This window comes from Chiloscyllium plagiosum, unplaced genomic scaffold, assembly GCF_037043375.1.
Source record: "Chiloscyllium plagiosum isolate Xiang-an unplaced genomic scaffold, Cpla_swu_hap1 HiC_scaffold_7, whole genome shotgun sequence".
Taxonomy (NCBI): Eukaryota; Metazoa; Chordata; class Chondrichthyes; order Orectolobiformes; family Hemiscylliidae; genus Chiloscyllium; species Chiloscyllium plagiosum.
In genome coordinates, this window is record NW_028270145.1 from 38778085 (window position 1) to 38795506 (window position 17422).

The 17422-nt window shown below is 41.7% G+C and overlaps 1 protein-coding gene across 6 annotated transcripts in view; it reads left to right on the forward strand.

The window, feature by feature from the left end:
* Positions 1-17422, forward strand: part of pcnt (pericentrin) — a 310179-nt gene that overhangs the window by 66904 nt on the left and 225853 nt on the right. For all 6 annotated transcript variants that reach the window (XM_043693410.2, XM_043693412.2, XM_043693413.2 and 3 more), the window contains 4 exons: positions 2601-2765; positions 8514-10676; positions 11235-11327; positions 13272-13448. In XM_043693410.2, coding sequence (XP_043549345.2) covers positions 2601-2765; positions 8514-10676; positions 11235-11327; positions 13272-13448 — 2598 coding nt within the window. The remainder of the gene's footprint in view (positions 1-2600; positions 2766-8513; positions 10677-11234; positions 11328-13271; positions 13449-17422) is intronic.

Here is a 17422-nt window from a genome sequence, read left to right on the forward strand (position 1 = left end):
CCTGGGAACCAATGTAATAAACTGTACTTGATGTGGAGGGACTGCAGTGATGCTCCCTTGGGTGAGATAAGTTATTATGGTACTTCAAGTCTGCTCTGGCCATTGATGTATATAATTCTGTTAAGAGTACTTATACGTTCATTTTTTCTGTAATAGAAGCTAACATAATGTTTGCGTTTCTGATTGTCTGATTGTTTATGATTGATCAAGAATACTTACTTCTCAATGCACATATTTCAAATCTCTCAGCATGACAAGATTATTCTGCTTTTTGATTTTCCTTATCAAAATGGATAATTTCACGTTCATCACTTTTTGTATTCCATTTGCCAATATTTTGCCCACTTGCCCAACCAGGTCTATAGTTGTAGGAGCATATTACTGCAGACATTTGAATCTGCACTAAAAGCAAAAAATGCTGGAAGTCACAGCGGTCAGGCAACGTCCATGGAGAGGAATCAAGCTAACGTTTCAACTCTGATGCGGAATCAACTAGACTCAACGTTTGGTTGCTTTCTCTCCATGGATGTTGCCTGACCTGTTGTGATTTCCTATATTCCTTTGCAAACTCTTTGCAACCCCTTTACCACTAACTTTCCAACCTAACTCTCTGCAGATTTGAATCTGTTGTACTTTTCCTTTCATACAAGTCAATCATATAGATTGTAAATAACTGACACTGCAAATACTGATCCTTGTGTTACCTGGCTAGCTCTAATCTGTCAATCCAAAATATCCCGTTTATTCCTCCTCTTGGTTTCCGGTCCATTAGGTAATTAATAATAGTCTACAAGGGATCACTATCTCTCTTTTGAGATAGTGGTTATATATAAGTTGAAGGGGACCACTTCGCATTCAGCATGGTGCAAAGCAAGACACATGCCAACATGAAATATCACAGTTGGTGGACTAACCAACTTTTAGTTAATGTACATTAACCAGTGCATTTTCTGCAATAACCTTTTGTGCAGCAGCTGTATTTAATGATTTTTGAAAATCAAAATATGGTATATCCACTGGGTTCATTCTATATCTATCCTGCTACTTACAATTCATAAACCTAAGTAGATTTGTCAAACTCAATTTTCCTTTCATAATTTCATGTTGAGTCTATTTAATTATCACAATTTCCAAATGCTCTACTATCATGTCCTTAGTAACAGGTGTCAGCATCTTGTTTCTTATTGATAAACAATACAATTCCAACCCTTTGAATGATCTAAAATCAAAGTAATTCTGGAAGATCAAATTCACCAAGTTGTTATTTCTTCTGCAGCTAGAAGGTAGACTATCAAGTCATATTAGTCCAATTAACTTTTGGAATACCATTTATACTGCATTTAAGCTGCTTAATGTAGCTAAATTTATGGTTCTTACTTTATCTGTCTTCATGGTAGAGATGCAAGTAATACATATGATTAATGTGTCTATGATTTATTTGTTGTCTGTTCCAATTTCATCTGTTTCTTGCATCTAATGGGCCAGTGTGTTTTCTCAATCTCTTCCAGTTTGCCTATCTATACAGTTATATCCTGTTTGAATGTTTCGCAATCTACTATAGCCAATATGTCCTCTGTATTACTATTTTCTTAATAATGTAAGTCTAGAAGCTGCAGAAAACCATATCACTTAGAAATTAGCATAAATGTACAATGAGGTGGATGACCAAGACGTTTGGAATGTTGGAGTTTGTAAACAACTGAATATGAAAGAAAGAAGTAATACCCGAATTGTGCAGAGCCTGGTAAGGACCCATTTGGCATAGCATTCAATTTGAGCACTACAACTTGGAGAGGTATAATACAGATTCACCAAATGAAACCAGAGTTTGCATTACGAGGATAGGTTGCATACATAAAGGGAAATCTAAGTTATATTACAAAACCATAAAGTGATTAAATGAGATTGTTGCAAGAAAACTATATTCTCTTACTGGGGAAATAAGGAAGCACAAATGCCGAATTAAAGGTATGGTAGTCAAAAGTAAAATCAGGGAGTTTGTTTTCATGTGACTAGTGAAAGTTGTACCTCTTCTCTAAAAGGCTGAATCAGTTGAGATTTCTGAACTGAAATTGATAAATTATTGATAGAGAAGTGTAACAAGACATATTACAGCCACATTCAACACAAAGTTGGCCAAAGAATGATTGAAAGTTTTTGGATTTTTCTTGGTTTGAGGTCAGCCCAAGTGCGCATCATAACAACATGAAATCAAATGATTTGCTTCTAGACATGTGTGTACAATTGGGGAAATTAAATTTAAAAAGCTTTGGGGTTGCTGTGCTGAAATTAGTGTACTTGATATTTTTGGTGTGACCAACTGCATTGCATGTCACAAGCCAGAGGTATTAATGTAGTGGAAAGCGGCTACCTCTCCCAGTATGGACTGGTTACCCTCTCAATCTTTCCAGGAGGAAGAAGTGTTAATTGAATGAGGCTTCTCAAGCAATGTGATAGATTTGAAGCATTAATTTCTGCGAGAGCACTTGGATATCTGATTTATTCAAATATGGTGGTAAAACAGTTATGAAATTTGCCTTAAGAATTACACTAAAGAAATGCATTCATGAAGAATTTTTAAATGTCATATTATTTTTCAGGCAAGTGAGATTTTGAAAAACAAAAGCCCTGGATTTGTGGAACTCCTTCAGGCCCAGCAACAAATCTCTCTATTCCAACAGAACTTGAAAGAACAGAGTGAACGCATGGAGAGGCTTGAGCAGCGAGCACATGATTTAGAACTTCAGCTGGAATGTTCAGCGCAAGTGAGCAAATGGCAATTTTTTTCAGTCTCATTTATTATTTAGAATGTTGTTTGGATTTTGCAATCCTCTTGAGCAGTATGAATTCTGTAAAACAAGTATACTATTTTGGATACTGTTGGGTGGAGGGGAGGAATGGCCATTCAGGAGAAAGCAGCAGTAGCCAGGTTGGTGGCACTATGACTGGCTCTGGGGCACAGCAGGCAAGGGTAAAGGTAAATCGCACCTTAGTGATAGGAGACTCAATACGTAGGGGGACAGAAAGGAGTTTCTGTGGCCGCAAAGGAGATTCCAGAATGGTGTATTGCCTCCCAGGTGCCAGGGTCCAGGATGTCTCAGAACAGCAGAGTGTTATTGAGAGGGAGGATAAGCAGCAGAAGTCATTACGCGTGTTGGCACAAATGACATAGGTGCAAATAAGGATGAGGTCCTGCAGAGTGATTATAGGGAGAGAGGAGAAAAGTTAAAAACCAGCACCTCGTTGGAGATAATCTCCGGATTACTTCCAGAGCCATGTGCTAGTGAGGGTAAGAACAGGAGAGAATGGAAGATGAATGCATGGCTAAAGGATTGATGCTGTGGGCAGGGATTCAAGTTTTTTTAGATCATTGGGATCTTTTCTGGGGCAGAGATGACCTGTTCAAGAGGGGATGGGTTTCACCTGAACTGGAGGCGAACCAATATCTTGGCAGCCAGGTTTGTTAGTGCTGCTAGGGAGGTTTTAAACTGGATTGTTAGGGCTTGGGATCCTCAAGTGCAGGGAGACAAGCGCAAGGCTCAAAGGAGATCCAGTAATCAAGAATAGTATGTTGAAGAGACAAATCAGCTGGAACACAACCGGGAGCAAGGAATGCCTATTGGATTAAATTGGATTTATTTCAATGCAAGAAGGCTGACAGGTAAGGCTGATGAACTCAGGACGTGGATAGGTATGTGGGACTGAGATTTTATAGCCATTACAGAACCGTGGCTAAGGGAGGGGCAGGACTGGCAGCTTAATGTGCCAGGGTACAGATGCTTTAGACGGGACAGAAGTGGTGGAAGGAGGGGAAGGGGAATTGCATTTTTTTTCAGGCAAGTATCACAGCAGTACTCTGAGATTAAATAACTAAAGGATCATGCAGTGAGTCTTTCTGGGTGGAACTAAGTCATAAGAAGGGGATAGTGATTTATTGAGGTTGTACTATAGGTCCCCAAATAGTCAACAGGAATTAGAGGAACAACTATGCAGGGAGATTGGGGAGACTTGCAGGAGCAATAGGGTTGTCGTAGGGGATTTTAATTTCCCTAACAGACTGGGACTGCCAGAACGTTAAGGGCTTAGACGGGGTGGAATTTAAGTGCATTCAGGAAAGTTGCCTCAAGCAGTATATAGAGGTTCCTAGTCAGGATGGGGCAAAACTCTACTTCCTCTTGGGAAGTAGGGCAGGACAGGTGACGCTGGGGGTACTCTTTGGGACCAGAGACCGCAGTTCTATTAATTTTAAAATAGTTATGGAGCGGGATAAAATTGGTCCACAGATTTAACTTTGAAACTAGGCAAAGTGAATTTTGATGACATTAAACAGGAGCTTGCAGGTGTTGATTGGAGTAGTTTGTTTGCAGGCAAGGGGACCTCTGGCAAGTGGGATGCCTTTAAAAGTGAGATAGATAGACTTCAAGGTCTATATGTTCCTGTGCGGGTGAAAGGCAAGGTTGGCAGGAATAGGGAATCTGGATGGCAAGAGATATTGAGGCTTTGACCAGCGAAAGGAGGCGTGACTCAGGTACAGGCAGCTGGGATAAAGGAAATCCCTGGCGGTATACAGGAAATACAGGAGTTTATTGAAGAAGGAAATCAAGAGGGTGAAAAGGGGGCACAAGATAGCTTTGGCTGAGAAGATTAGGGTGAATCCAAAGTGGTACTTTAAGTATATTAAAGGAAAAAGAATAACTAGAGAGAGAATATGGACCCCCAGAGATGTGCAGGTTAGGTGAATTGGCCATGCTAGATTGCCCATTGTGTTCAGGGATGTGTAGGTTGGGTGCATTAGTCAAGGGTAAATAGAGTAATAAGATAGGGAAATGGATCTTGGTGGGTTATTCTGTGGACTTATTGGGCCAAATGTCTGTTTCCACACTGTAGGGATTCTAAGGACCAAAGTGGACATGTATGTGTAGAAGTGCAGGAGATGGGTGAGGTTCTCAATATTTCTCCTCTGTGTTTACCACACAGAAAGACATGACAACTAGGGGAAGTTAGTGGTGATATCTTGGGAACTGTCCATATCACAATAGAGACGATGTTAGCTGTATTAGAATGTATGAAGGTGGATAAATCTCCTGGTCCTGACCAGGTATATTTAGGAACACTGCAAGAGGCTAGAGAAGAAATTACAGGGGCCCTGGCTGATATTTTTGCATCATCATTAGCTACGGTTCAGGTCCTGGAAGACTGGAAGATAGTGAATATTGTGCCATTATTTAAGAAAGGCTGCAAAGGAAAGCCTGGGAACGATAGACCAGTAAGCTTAACATCTGTGGTGGGTAAGTTACTTGAGAAGATTCTGAGGGATAAAATATACACGCATTTGGAAAGACAGGGTTTGATTAGGAATTGTCAGCATAGCTGTGTGAATGGAAGGTCGTGCCTCTCAAATTTGTTAGTCCTTTGATGAAGTGACCAGGAAAGTTGCCGAGGGCAGGGCAGTAGACATAGTCAATATGGATTTCAGTAAGGCCTTTCATAAGGTTCATATGGTAGGTTGCTCTGGAAGCTTAGATTGCATGGAATTCAGGGCATGCTGGGAAATTAATACAATATAGGCTGGATGCTAAGAAGCAGAGGGTAATAGTGGGAGGATGCTTGTTGGACTGTGACTAATGGACTGTGTTAGAGTCAGCATTGGGCCCGTTACTATTTGTTATCTATATCAATCATTTGGAGGTGAACGTACAAGGCATAATTAGTAAGTTTGCTGATGGCACTAAAATAGACAGTATCGTGGATAGTGAGGAAGATTATCAGAAATTGCAGCAGGACCTTGTTCAGCTGGGGAAGTGGGCTGAAAAATGCCAAATGGAGTCTATTATAAAAAAGTGTTGGGTTTTGCCTTTTGGAAAGTCAAATCAAGGTAAGAGTTTCATGGTGAATGGTAGGGCCTTAAAGAGTGTAGAGGAACAGAGGGATCTTGGAGTTCAGGTTCACAATTGTCTTAAAGTGGAGTCACAGGTAGGCAGGGCAGTGCAAAAGGCCTTTTGCACACTGGCCTTCATCAGTCAGTATCAAGTTTTGGTCACCTAGTTAAAGGAAGGAAGTTATTAAACTGGAAAGAGTGCAGAAGAAATTTACAAGGATGTTGCCTGGATTCATGGTGTGAGTTACAAGGAGAGGTTGGACAAGCTAGGACTTTTTCTTTAGAGTGTAGGACACGAAGGGGGGGACCTTAAAAATGTATAAGATCATGACAAACATGGATAGGGTGAATGCATTCTTTCTTTCTCTCAGGGTTTGCAAATCAAGGACGAAAGGGGCATCAGTTTAAGGTTAGAGGGGAAAGAATAAAAGGGCAACTTTTTTTTTTACACAGAAAGTGGTACACATATGGAATGAGCTGCCACGAAAGTGGATGAGGTAGGTTTATTAACAACATCTAAAAGGCATTTGGACAAACACATGGATAGGGAAAGTTAAGAAGTATATGGACCAAGTGCAGGGAAATGTGGTTAGCGTAAATGGACATTTTGGTCGGCATGGACCAGTTTGGGCCAAAGAGTCTGTCTCCATGCTGTAGGACTCCATGACTCTAGCCTGCTTTTCTGAAGCCAAGGTATTCTGATTTTTGAAATTGTAAAATACAACTGTAGTCCTTTTTTCAGTGATAGGATTGAAAACCCTTTTTATGCATAGGGTAACAGAGTCATAGAGGTTTATTGCATAAAATCAGGCCCTTTGGGCCAACTTGTCCATGCCACACAGTTTTCACAATTAAATTGTTCCCATTTGCCTGTGTTTGGTCCATCTCCGTCAATACCCATCACATCCATGTACCTGCCCAAATATTCCTTAAATAACTAAATTGTACTCGCTGGCACCACCACTACCTGTGACAACCCATTCCAGACACTCACATTTTCTAGTGATAAAGTAGTGTCTATTTGAAGTCCAGTTTGTTTTCATCAAGTCGGCTTTTGCATGGTTACATCATTAATCCCATATACCAACCAGTCCTTCAACATCTCTTTAAATGTTAGACCAAAGACAAATGCCTCTGCCAGTCATCTTAACCAAGTCAAGAATCCCAATACTAATTTCCCCAGGTTTTCGAATTGCAGAGTAAAATGATAACATCTCAGAATTAGAGGTGGTTTGGTTTGTAGTATTCCTCAGCTAAGTCTGTCAACCCTTCAAAGTTTAGTATTTTGTGCCTCCGGGAAAGTCAGGCTCCTAATAACCATAAAAGCTGTGGCTCCACAAGCTGAGACGAAAATTACTCATTGCTTTTCATCTGCCCCAGCATCGTTTGCCTGAAAAAGTAACATTCTTTTTATATATGAGGCCCTATCTTTGGCAGGATTGAATGAGTAAAACTTCCCAATAATGGCATGATGCCACAAATGCTTACTGCAACTCAAATGCGAGTTTTTTTCAGGAGCATGCTTTACTCTCATTGTCACTGAAATAACTCCACAGAGGCTGGTCTCCTATCACCCAGTCACCCTTTATTTACACGTGAAAATCCTTGACACTGGTCCAGCTTTGAGTGTCAGAGTGACTGATACTCCTCTTATCTGTCTGCTAGGACTCCCTGATTGGACAAGATTAACATCCCAAATCAGGGAAATCTTATTCTATGAGGCACATCTGGCTGACCTCGTTACAATCACTGCATCATTCAGACATGGGGAGAACATGCAAACTCCACACAGACAGTTACTTAAGGTTGGAATCGAACCCAGATGCCTAGCAGTGTGAGGCAGTAGTGCCAACCGTTGTGCCTCCCAGTTTTGCTGACCTCACTTTAGATTTTGAGGTCCTTGCTCATGACAGATTGTTCATGGTTAAAGAAAGGGACTTAGGGTATTGTGAATACATGACGTGGTCAGAGGGAAATGAAGTGGAAAGGAGGTTTGGAGGGGAAAAAGCATCCAAGATTTATTAGGTAGTGCCATCTTTGCCTTAAAGGGGTCAAAGAAATAAAGCTTTTGGAATAGCAATTGCTTATTATTCTACCATTTCTACATTCTCTAGATACATTTTCTTGTTCTATTACTACTTCCCTTTTGTTATGCACCACCAGCTCTCCTGTTGTTTAATGTCTATTGGCCTCTATTCTGTCAGACATTCCTCCTTCTTGTGCACCCTCCCTCATTTCACCTACTTAAGGCCCATTACATTTCTTTCTTTTTTCTCAGCTGTTACAGATTAGTGACATGAAGCATTAACTCTACTTCTCTCTGTCAAGGTCAAGCTGAGTATTTTCTATTTTTATTTAATCAGATAATTGTAATTTGGTTAGCCCAGTGTGATGTTTAAATTGTAGAAGGAAGATTAGAAGAATGAGGAATTTCATTTGTTCTGAGACTTTGGAAATGAGTAAAGTAGAAATAATGCACTCATTGAACAATCTCCATTTTTTTCACTCCTCATTTTCTTGAATAGCAGAGTTGATTTATTAGATCAGTGAACACAGTATATATTTATGACATAATCATATAATGGTTTTCCTGTCTTTTTCTGCATAGTTCTACAATATTTTTTCTTCTTTTAAGAGTGCAAAAGACAAAGATAGCTGTCTTGCTCAGATGGTTGAACAACAGAAAATGACAGAAAGCACTGTGCTACAATTAAATCAGTGGGTGGAAGAAAAAGATGAAGCCATTAAAGAATTAAAAGAAAAATTGGACCTTAAAGACGACACAATATCACAGCAGCAGCATTCACTGCTATTTCGGGATCAAGAAATTGCAGAATTAAAGAGAGACATTGAATATACCATGCAACAAAGGCACTCTCTGAAAAAAAATGGAGGGCAAATTGATGCAGAAAACATGCAGAAACAATTTGGTCAGAAAGATATAGAGGAACCGAGGTTTGATGCAGGGGCAGGTTGTAGCCAGGAACCTGTCTGCGAGGTGCCGGGGCGAGGTGAACAAACAAATGTTGAGGTTGACATCTTCCAAAGCCCGATTCAAAATCATTCTGGACCCTGTGAACAAGTGCTAACTTTAAATGCAATGATGATCAATCTAAATGAAAAACTACAAGAATCCAATCTCGAGAAAGAGAGACTTCACAGAGATTTAGAAAAAATGATGGGGTCTCATCAGGAAAAAATTGAAATTGAGAAGAAATATAAACTTTTGGTTCAGGATCTGGAAGAACAGACAAAGCTGTACAAATCTGAAAAAGAGCATTTAAATCATGAAATTCAAGAGCTCACTGCTGTTTTGGCCCAAGAGAAGGAAGACAGTAAAGAAATGAGACTCCGGCATGAGCATGAAATCACAAACTACAGTATAAAGTTGGAGATGATGGAAAGGGAGAAGGATGAAGTGCTAAGCCGACTGGCTGAATCTCAAGAAGTAGAACTTGAGCAACTTAAAACCAAGATGCTGTTCAGTCATGAAGCTGATTTGTCGAAACTTAGGGAAGATCTTGAAGCACAATACAATCTAAAAACTGGAGAACTTAGAAAGGAACTGGAATGTCTGAAAAAAACATTGCATAATCAAATACACCGTAATGATACCAATGAGAATTTTGAAGCTTTGGACCACGAAAAAGTCATGTTATCTGAGCAGTGTGCAGAGCTAACAAAGCAGTTGCAAAACAAAGAAATGGAGCTGGAGAAATTGCATATGGAAGTTAAGATGTCAGCCAGTGAAACTCAGGAAGCCGTACAGAAGTGTAAAGCAGTCACTGAGGAACTGTCAAGTTTGCGTTTAGAAATGGTAAAAGAAAGTACTGAACGGCATCGTTGTGAAGAGGAAATAAAGAAGCTATTTCTCGAGAGCCAAGGAAATATCCAGGAGTCTGAACCTGAGCAGAAAGCATTGGTTTCTACAAAGGAAAAAGTGGAAAAAGACAAAGAAAGTGACATTAATATGTTAAAGGGAATGGTGCAAGATCTGACACAGGAGAAGCAGTTGTTGTTGACACAGCTACGAGAACAGGAGCAGCTAGTCAAAGGGGTTCAAGAACAAAAGTTGGCTGCAGATTCAGTCACCAGTGAAGTTCAAGCTTTGTTTGGCCGTCAGCTTGCTGCATTGCAGAGCCAACGGGATCAGTTGCAGGCTCAGCTTGAGGCTCAAAAAGCTAAAAATCAAACAGTATCTGAAATCCTGGGGCAGAAAACCATGCAGGAGTCATCCCTGCGCGAAGAACTCAAAGAACTTCGGTCAGTATTGAGTGAAAATGAAGAATATGTAAATCAACTAACTGAAGAGAAAATCAAGCTTGAAAATAAAGTATTGTCAAACGCAGAGGATCTTTCTAGGATTGAAGAAGTACTTAGTGGAATCAAAGCTGAAAATAATTGCTTAAGGAAAGAGAAGACCGATTTGATGCATAAGCTTCAAGATCTGGACTGTACAATGCAGTCTGAGATTCTAGCCCTGGCCAGTGAATTGAAGGGAAAGGTTACTGAATTGCAAAAGCTAGAGGCAACCCTGGAAGAACAAAAGGCTCAACATCTTCAGGAACATTCCACTCTGAAACTGGAGGTCAGCAATCAAAGAATGATTCAACAGAAATTGGAACAAACTTTCAATGAAAAAATGCAGACTATGCTGCAAGAACAGGAAGAGAGGCTTAACCATGCAGTGCAGCAGGCTCAGGCAGTTGTGACCAGCCATTATGAGGAAGAACTGAACCAAGTGAAAGAGTTGCAACTGTCTGACATGAAGAAATTGAAAATGCAACATCAGAAAGAGGTATTTATGGTTTTGCTGTACAGAAGACAATATATTCAATGACCTAAATTGAGTTTTGATTTATTTTTATGCCCATCCCCAGTTGCCTTTGAAGTTGGTGGTGAGCTGCCTTCTTGAAAACTTGCAGCTGTGTGATTTGGTTAATGCACAGTGCATTAGGAAGGGAGTTTCAGGATTTTGAACCCAGCTGCAGTGAAAAGTTTTCTGTTTCAAAGAAACTGCCTCCCTTGGTTTGATTCTAGGAACAAAGCATGTTGAACCAAGTTTTTTGACCATATTCTTTCGATTTATGCATTTCCTCAGTTTCCTGCAATGAAATGAACCTCTTAATCTGTGTCAAATGTAGTTTATTGCCCAAATAACTTACTGTCAATTCTAATATGGGTACTGATTTTTGAAGGTTATTATGCAGAAATTTATCTTTGAAATTTATTTTGAATCAAAATTTTTTGTAATAAGGGAGGTATGAAATCATTGTAAAGTGTTGAGTGACTAATCCAAAGTGTTTTTTCCGGCATGCTTGATTGTTGCACTTGTGATCTTTTGTATTCCTTTCAGTTAGATAAATTGAATGCAGAAGTGAGGAAGGCATTTGACTTGCAACAGAAACAGGAAGATGAAAGAAGAAAACAAATTGGATTAATTAAACGGGCAAGTATTCTTGCAGATAATTAGCTGTCACCCTCTTGATTGATGCTATTGGGGCACTTCATAATCTCTGACAGAAAAAAGTGTCCAATTTACTTTCTCCTGTTTTGTACTCTTGATGTATGTGTTTTGTTTCATGTGAGATCTGAATTAAAATTTGCACAAAAAATGAAAGTTGAGAATCTATATTTAAGAAAAGCTTTCTTATAACTTGTACAATTCTGACTAGTTACCTTCAGAAATGTTGCTATTCATTCATAACTTTTGAATATTGATCACAGTGTCTTTTTTATTGTCCCTCTGGATGTGGGTATTGCTGTTTAGGCCAGTGTTTAGCATCCATCCCTAGGCGCCCTTTACAAGTTGGTGGTTAGCTGCTGCCTTGAACTGCTGCAGTCTATGGAGAATAGGTACATCCTCAGTGCTGTTTAGAAAGATGCTGAAGCTAATTATCTGCAAATTATGATGAGTTTGAATGTTTGCAAGAACTTTCTTGGAGTGAAGTTTCCATGATCATCACTTGTTGTGAATGTCAATCTATCAAAGGTAGATGTGACCAGCATGGATAAAAGCAAAGTGCAGGCCGAAGTGTTCCATCAAAGTGTTCTTAGTTGGAAATTGCACATTCCTGCATCATTGAAACTCAGCAATCTATAGTAAGGAATAGGACTTGTTAGATCACTGTAGAAAACAGAAGATAAATGTAATAAAAAGTGTTAAATTGAGATGCAGCCACATTTGTGGGCGGCACGGTGGCACAGTGGTTAGCACTGCTGCCTCGCAGCGCCAGAGACCCGGGTTCAATTCCCGCCTCAGGCGACTGAATGTGTGGAGTTTGCACATTCTCCCCATGTCTGCGTGGGTTTCCTCCGGGAGCTCCGGTTTCCTCCCACAGTCCAAAGATGTGCAGGTCAGGTGAATTGGCCATGTTAAATTGTCCGTAATGTTAGGTAAGGGGTAAATGTTGGGGTATGGGTGGTTTGCGCTTCGGCGGGTTGGTGTGGACTTGTTGGGCCGAAGGGCCTGTTTCCACACTGTAAAGTAATCTAATCTAATCAGACTGGGAGCTGCAACTTCAACTAGAGTAGCTTCTATTGACATGCAAGCAGCATGCAGCAAACCTCTCCTGGAACAGCTTATGCTCCAACCAAATGAAATGTCTAACTGTCCAATGGGAAAGATGGGAGAAAGTGAGTCTGCAGATGCTGGAGATCAAAGTTGAAACTTTATTGCTGGAACAGCACAGCAGGTCAGGCAGCATCCAGGGAACAGGAGATTCGACGTTTCGGGCACAGGCCCTTCTTCAGGAACCCGGGGCCTGTGCCCGAAACGTCGAATCTCCTGTTCCCTGGATGCTGCCTGACCTGCTGTGCTGTTCCAGCAATAAAGTTTCAACAATGGGAAAGATGGACCTAATATTTTGAAACAAAGCGAAAATGTCTGCCATCAATACAGCAATAAATAACTGCCACCCTTCTGATTTAATTTGATTGTCTACATTAACGATTAATGCTTTATTGTTAAAGTATTGTTGCCAGTACAAATATGTTTGCTCTTTCTGAAATGTGCCCAATTGAAAAAAATCTCTCAAGTTATACTCTTCTGTTTTTTAGTTGACGTGTGCCAATTTGTGCAGATCAGAGACAGTAATTAAGAAGACCTTACATTTATATTTTCAAGATATTCTTAAAAACCTTCAAAGCCATTAATTACTTTTGAGAAATAACCACGTTTGTTATGTAGACAAATATGGTAGGCAATTTATACAGAACAATGTTCACTGAGTAGCAATAAGATGAATGACCCAGTTGATGGTGGTAGATAAATATTATTCAGCGTGCTAGAAGAGCTCTGCTGCAACTCAGATCTTCCTTTTGTTCAATTGTGCTAGCTTGCCATAATATTAGAATACTATTATATATGCACACTTGCTATCTTTATTAACAGGTTCATGAAAGGGAGCATGACAGAGAGATGAGTACACTGATTACTAAACATAAAGAGGAGGTGGAGCAACAGCGGGCAGAACTGACACAGGAGCAGCAGGATCTGTTTAGTGATATTCAGGCACAAATGGAGTCAGCACATGAAGCCGAACTGTACCAAATTCAGCTTCAAATGCAGGTTAGTTATCACGAATGAAAGATGGTAACGGTGATGGTCCTTCTCCTAGAGCTGCTATTGTTCTTGTGTTAATGATGTTGCAAGGTATTAAAGCAGAAATTCCCAGCTTTTGACAAAAAAAACTTGAAAGAAACTGGCTCCTTGGTGCTGTGAGACAGCAGTGCTTACCGTTCAGCCACTGTGCCATCATCTCTGTCCTAAGTGACTTGCCTTTTATTCTGAGATTTGGTGGAGCCAGGAAAAGCATCATTTCTGCATCTTCATTGTCTATTATCCTAAACTAGAAAAGCAATAAGCCGTAATTGTTCCACTGTTTGTTACTTCTTGCTGTATCTTAGTTCCACCCAAACAAATTCTTCTGCTAATACACTGATCTTACGTTGTCTCATCAGTGCTGTCCCACTTAGTATTCCTTTTTAGCCTTTTCCTCCGAAATGTCAAATATCCTTGAGTATTCAGCTGCCTGTCTTGGTCACCTTGTAGCTACGTTTCCATAATGGCAATTAAATCATGTACTTTTACTTTGACTAGTGTCATTAATTCACCTATCTTGCTGTGAATATCTTATGTATTCAGATCATGTTTTTATTTCTGCCTTTTTAACATGATTCTGTAATGTGACCCTATTGATCCTAGGATTTGTTTCTGATGTTTCAATTTTCATTTAGAATTATTGTACTTCCCATAACCAGCTTTGTTTATATCCAATCTGCATAAATTCCCATTCCCAAAACTAAAATTGTTTAAAAACTTCTCAACAGAACTAGCAAATCTCCCATAAGGATATTAGTCCTGGTTCTACTAAGGTGTGGCTCATACTTCATGTACAAGTCCCACCTGCCCAGAGCCAACCCCAGTGCTCCAAGGGTCTAAAACCCTCCAACCTATGCCATTTTTCCAGACACTTGTTCATTCACTTAATCTTATATCTGGGCTCACCAGTGCTTGATAGTGGGAGTAAGATTAACGTATTATTGGAATCAGCAGTATAAACTGTTTTTGAACCTCTTTCTAGGGCCATACACTCTAGTAGAAAGTGAGGACTGCAGCTGTTGAAGATCAGAGTCAAAGATTATTGTGCTGGAAAAGCACAGCCAGTCAGGCAGCATCCGAGGAGCAGGAGAATTGAGGAGGGCTTATGCCCGAAAAGTCGATTCTCCGGTTGTGCTTTTCGAGCACCACGCTCTTCCACCGTAAACTCGTGTCAGGATATCTGCTCCCTATCTGCCTAGTGTCTTTGAAGTACTTTGAAGCATTGGCACCGTCCTCCCCGAAAGAATGTAATCTGACTGTGCCGTGGCATCGTTGACTGTAACATTAGGGAGGCAACATACCATCCTGCAGTGATGCCTGGACACACAAATGCCTGTATGTTCCCACATTGACTTGCCTAACAATCTTGCCCTTCCATTCTTCTTTCAGACCACCAGAATAGCTGAACCAGTTTTGATGCTTGCCACAAGTTTGGCACTTGTTACATGGCTCTAATGAGCATTACCTCACAAGTACCCAAAGTGGAAATCTGGTCTGTGAGTGAGAAAGATCTAAGGTTCTCCTGTGCTACTTGCCCAACGTTTCTAACCTGAATAGTGGTCACCAAATTCCACCACTGCTTGCTTGGACCTAATCTGCAGTATGAGCTCTGCAAAGAATGTAACAAAAAGAAGCCGGAGTAAGCCATTCAGCAATTCAAGCCTACTCCACTATTCATCAAAATCTTGGTTGATCTTTTTCATGCCTCAACTCCTCTTTTTTGCCAACTCAACATAGCTGCAAAAACATCTTGATATTTTAAATATGTATTGTTAATGCTTTCAGTGTTCTAGACTCCAAAAGCTCCAGATTAGTGAATTCCAGGCATTTCCAACCCTTTGGGAGAAAATGCTTCTCAACTTAGTTTTAAATGACTTTCCCTTTATTTCTCTTATCGTGTAACCATGTCTCCAAGTTTGAGATTTCCCACTAGTGGAAACATCTCAACACCTATCCTGTTAAAAAGGTAAAAACAATGACTGCAGATGCTGGAAACCAGATTCTGGATCAGTGGTGCTGGAAGAGCACAGCAATTCAGGCAGCATCCGACAAGCAGCAAAATCGACCTTTCGGGCAAAAGCCCTTCATCAGGAATAAAGGCAGAGAGCCTGAAGCGTGGAGAGATAAGCTAGAGGAGGGTGGGGGTGGGGAGAAAGTAGCATAGAGTACAATAGGTGAGTGTGGGAGGAGATGAAGGTGATAGGTCAGGGAGGAGAGGGTGGAGTGGATAGGTGAAAAAGGAGCTAGGCAAGTCGGACAAGTCCAGACAGGTCAAGGGGACAGTGCGGGCTGGAAGTTTGAAACTAGGATGAGGTGGGGAAGGGGAAATGAGGAAGCTGTTGAAGTCCACATTGATGCCCTGGGGTTGAAGTGTTCCGAGGCGGAAGATGAGGCGTTCTTCCTCCAGGCGTCTGGTGGTGAGGGAGCGGCGGTGGAGGAGGCCCAGGACCTCCATGTCCTTGGCCGAGTGGGAGGGGGAGTTGAAATGTTGTCCACGGGCGGTTTGGTTGATTGGTGCGGGTGTCTCGGAGATGTTCCCTAAAGCGCTCTGCTAGGAGGCGCCCAGTCTCCCCAATGTAGAGGAGACCGCATCGGGAGCAACGGATACAATAAATGATATTAGTGGATGTGCAGGTAAAACTTTGATGGATGTGGAAGGCTCCTTTAGGGCCTTGGATAGAGGTGAGAGAGGAGGTGTGGGCACAGGTTTTACAGTTCCTGCGGTGGCAGGGGAAAGTGCCAGGATGGGAGGGTGGGTCGTAGGGGGGCGTGGACCTGACCAGGTAGTCACGGAGGGAACGGTCTTTGCGGAAGGCGGAAAGGGGTGGGGAGGGAAATATATCCCTGGTGGTGGGGTCTTTTTGGAGGTGGCGGAAATGTCGGCGGATGATTTGGTTTATGCGGAGGTTTGTAGGGTGGAAGGTGAGCACCAGGGACGTTCTGTCCTTGTTACGGTTGGAGGGGTGGGGTCTGAGGGCGGAGGTGCGGGATGTGGAAGAGATGCGTTGGAGGGCATCTTTAACCACGTGGGAAGGGAAATTGCAGTCTCTAAAGAAGGAGGCCATCTGGTGTGTTCTATGATGGAACTGGTCCTCCTGGGAGCAGATACGGCGGAGGCTGAGGAATTGGGAATACGGGATAGCATTTTTGCAAGAGAGGGTGGGAAGAGGTGTAATCCAGGTAGCTGTGGGAGTCGGTGGGTTTGTAAAAAATGTCAGTGTCAAGTCGGTCGTCACTGATGGAGATGGAGAGGTCCAGGAAGAGGAGGGAGGTGTCAGAGATGGTCCAGGTAAATTTAAGGTCAGGGTGGAATGTGTTGGTGAAGTTGATGAATTGCTCAACCTCCTCGCGGGAGCACGAGTTGGCACCAATGCAGTCATCAATGTAGCGGAGGAAGAGGTGGGGAGTGGTGCCGGTGTAATTACGGAAGATCAACTGTTCTACGTAGCCAACAAAGAGACAGGCATAGCTGGGGCCCATACGTGTGCCCATGGCTACCCCTTTGGTCTGGAGGAAGTGGGAGGATTCAAAGGAGAAATTGTTAAGGGTGAGGACCAGTTCGGCCAAACGAATGAGAATGTCGGTGGAAGGGTACTGTTGGGGACGTCTGGAGAGGAAAAAACGGAGGGCTTGGAGGCCCTGGTCATGGCGGATGGAGGTGTAGAGGGATTGGATATCCATGGTGAAGATGAGGCGTTGGGGACTGGGGAAAGGGAAGTCTTGGAGGAGGTGGAGGGCGTGGGTGGTGTCTCGAACGTATGTGGGGAGTTCCTGGACTAGGGGGGATAGGACAGTGTCGAGGTAAGGGTTATACCCGAAACGTCGATTCTCCTGTTCCCTGGATGCTGCCTGACCTGCTGCGCTTTTCCAGCAACAAATTTTCAACTCTGATCTCCAGCATCTGCAGACCTCACTTTCTCCTCGAGGTAGGTAGAGATGAG